We start from the raw sequence: 2,905 nt of genomic DNA on the forward strand, positions 1-2,905 counted from the left end.
TTGCTAGAATCTTAATTGAAGTCTTATATTCATCAACAGCAATTTTCTCTGATTTTGTGCCCTCAGAAAGGGAGCGAAAATAGATTGGTTAGAGTCTCTAAATCTAAAACTACTCTAACATTTTAAAAGTTTTTAAAAATATGGATTGTTCTGAGAGTATTATATATTTTACAGAATTAACCTAGGAAATAAGTTTCTATCTATAATAAATCTAAATATACTATAACTCTTTTTCCTGTTTATTCTTGCCTTTTTTCCCCTCAAAGTAAAATTTCTCATTTTGTATATGAATGGTTTTTCCACACTTAACTCTTTTCCAGCTTCCATCTTAGGTCTCAAGATTCAACAATGAACTGTTGTACTGTTTTATTTGAAAAGTGTATTATTGGCCGGGTGCAGTGGCCCATGCCTGTAATCCCAGCACTTTGGGAGGCCAAGGCGGGTAGATCATGAGGTCAGGAGTTCAAGACCAGCCTGGCCAAGATGGCAAAATCCCATCTCTACTAAAAATATAAAAATTAGCTGGGCCTGGTGGCAGGCACCTGTAATCCCAGCTACTCAGGAGGCTGAGCTTGAACCCAGGAGGTGGAGGTTGCAGTGAGCTGAGATCACGCCATTGCACTTTAGTCTGGGTGATGAAAGCGAAACTCCATCTCAAAAAAACATAAAAATAAAAAGTGTGTTCTTAGGAACTGGACAGTAGGGAAACAGCCAAAGACTTGAGGTTAAGAGTGTAGTGAGCAGATAGAAAGTTGTCAATCACACAAGACTGTAATTCATTACGGGCAGAAGTGCATGATACAAACCATCAGTGCTTCTGGAAGCCAGTGCAGCTTCCAGTCTACGTCACAGTCCCTTGGGAATACTCGTTAGAAATGTACCTTCTTGAGTCCCATCCTTAGACTTAACTGATTCAAACCCTGGAACCTCTGTTTCACAAGAGTTCCATGGGATTCTTACTGAGAACCACTGTTGAATGTGCAATTGGAGAGGAGAGAGAAATAAGCGGTATGGAATCTTTAAAGATGAGTGCTGTATTTGGAAAGAGAAAGAGCAGAAGATAGAAAACTCATGAGTAAGTATGTTAGGAGAAGTGGGCTGTGAACGGCCCTGTTAGCAGTGCCAGTGCTTGATGGGAGAGAGACTGGAGCCTGGGAGGCCCCATAGCAGTCACTCCTGCCTACATCTTCTGCTTGCGGTATGTAGAACCTTTTTTGGCCAAGTGATTGTGTCAGGTAGTCTTTTAGTATTCAGTCTTAATTATGTTGCAGGCAGGTTTAGTTTTCCTTCAACACATCATTATTTTCCTTAATTCCCAATAAAGGAAAAGTAACATAAGAAGGAAAAATGTAATTTGAGATCTCCACTGTACCTCCTTTGAGCAAAATCTCAAAACATGACATTTTCCAAATACATGGTTGTTTTTTTTTTTCTTCTCTTTTCATTATTAGGAATGGAGAATCTTTGGTTCCATACCAATGCAGGCATGTCAGCAGAAGGATGTGTTTGCCAATTACCTTACTTCTAACTTCCAAGCGGTAAATAGATTTTAATGGTGTGCTCTATAAAATGTTGTTGTGTCTGTGAGATTTTGTAATTTATTAGCATATTACAGTCTTTTCTTGCTTTATTATCTTGACAAACCAAAAGGAAAACAGTGGCGAAATTCACCAGTCACGTAGACTTATCTCCAGATTGCTTTTCTACATCATTTTAAGTGAAGGGATGGAGTTTAATTCATTGTCTACCCCACCTAACTTGTGTTTGGTTTGGTTGCTCCTTTAGCCAGGTGTGAAGTCTGGCAGCAAGAGGTCTTCATCTCACTCCAGCCCAGGTAGTCCAAAGAAACAGAAGAAGGAAAGCAACTCAGCAGGATCCCCGGCCGACATGGAGCTCGATTCGGGTAGGTTTCATCTTATGGCTCTGATTTCTCTTTTTTTCCTCTTCTTTTTTTTTTTTTTTGAGACAGAGTCTCGCTCTTTCGCAAAGGCTGGAGTACAGTGGCGCGATCTTGGCTCACTGCAACCTCCGCCTCCCGTGTTCATGCCGTTCTCCTGCCTCAGCCTCCCTAGTAGCTGGGACTACAGGTGCCCGCCACCACGCCAGGCTAATTTTTAGTAGAGACAGGGTTTCACCATGTTAGCTAGGATGCTCTTGATCTCCTGACCTCGTGATCCACCCGCCTTGGCCTCCCAAAGTGCTGGGATTACAGACATGAGCCACTGCCCCCGGCCTGTAGCTTTGATTTCATCAAGAAGCTATGACACATTTGTATGCTCCTGAATTCCATAAGAAAGGGGAAGCTCCTTCGTGAGCACTGTCTAAAGAGTAAATCTTTATTTTGTTCTTGGAGAGCAGACCATCACTGCTGTCCATGATAAAAGCTGAATTGGAAGCCAGAGCTTGGTGTGAGAGCTAGATGGGCCAGCTGGCTGCATTCCTGAATTAGGGGAGTTCCTTTTTTTTTTTTTCCTTTTTGTGTAGAATGGGGTCTCACTGTGTTGCCCAGGCAGGTCTCAAACTCCCATGCTCAAGCAATGTTCCTGCCTTTGCTTCCCTAAGTGCTGGGATTATAGGTGTGAGCCACAGTGCCTGACCCATTCCTGGATTAGCAGACCCACCCAGTCTCAACAGTGCTGCATCCAGACTGGCCCCTTTGATCCGGCCAGTGTTCTGAGACAGGCAGTGGAAAGTGTGTACCCTTCTGGCAGCTTGCTCCCAAGAGGAAGAAAAGCAAAGCTGAGCCAAGCTTTCCCAGTTATTCTTTCCAGTAGTATTAATCCAGTAGATCACTCCTCCACCCAAGAAAGACAGGTCATCAGGAAAATGTGCCTTCCCAGAACGTAAAGTAGGACAAAGGGCTTGCTCTCTGAGCCTTCCCTACTTTTTTTTTTTTTTTTTTTTT

General features: G+C 42.8%; 1 protein-coding gene across 1 annotated transcript in view; it reads left to right on the forward strand.

Annotated features, from left to right (window-relative positions):
- The window catches only part of ZCCHC8 (zinc finger, CCHC domain containing 8), a 33,389-nt gene that overhangs the window by 24,305 nt on the left and 6,179 nt on the right, over positions 1-2,905 (forward strand). The window contains 2 exon segments of the mRNA XM_011948486.1: positions 1,452-1,538; positions 1,786-1,903. Of these exon segments, the coding sequence (XP_011803876.1) occupies positions 1,452-1,538; positions 1,786-1,903 (205 nt within the window).

This window comes from Colobus angolensis, unplaced genomic scaffold (assembly GCF_000951035.1).
Source record: "Colobus angolensis palliatus isolate OR3802 unplaced genomic scaffold, Cang.pa_1.0 Scaffold28, whole genome shotgun sequence".
Classification (NCBI taxonomy): domain Eukaryota; kingdom Metazoa; phylum Chordata; class Mammalia; order Primates; family Cercopithecidae; genus Colobus; species Colobus angolensis.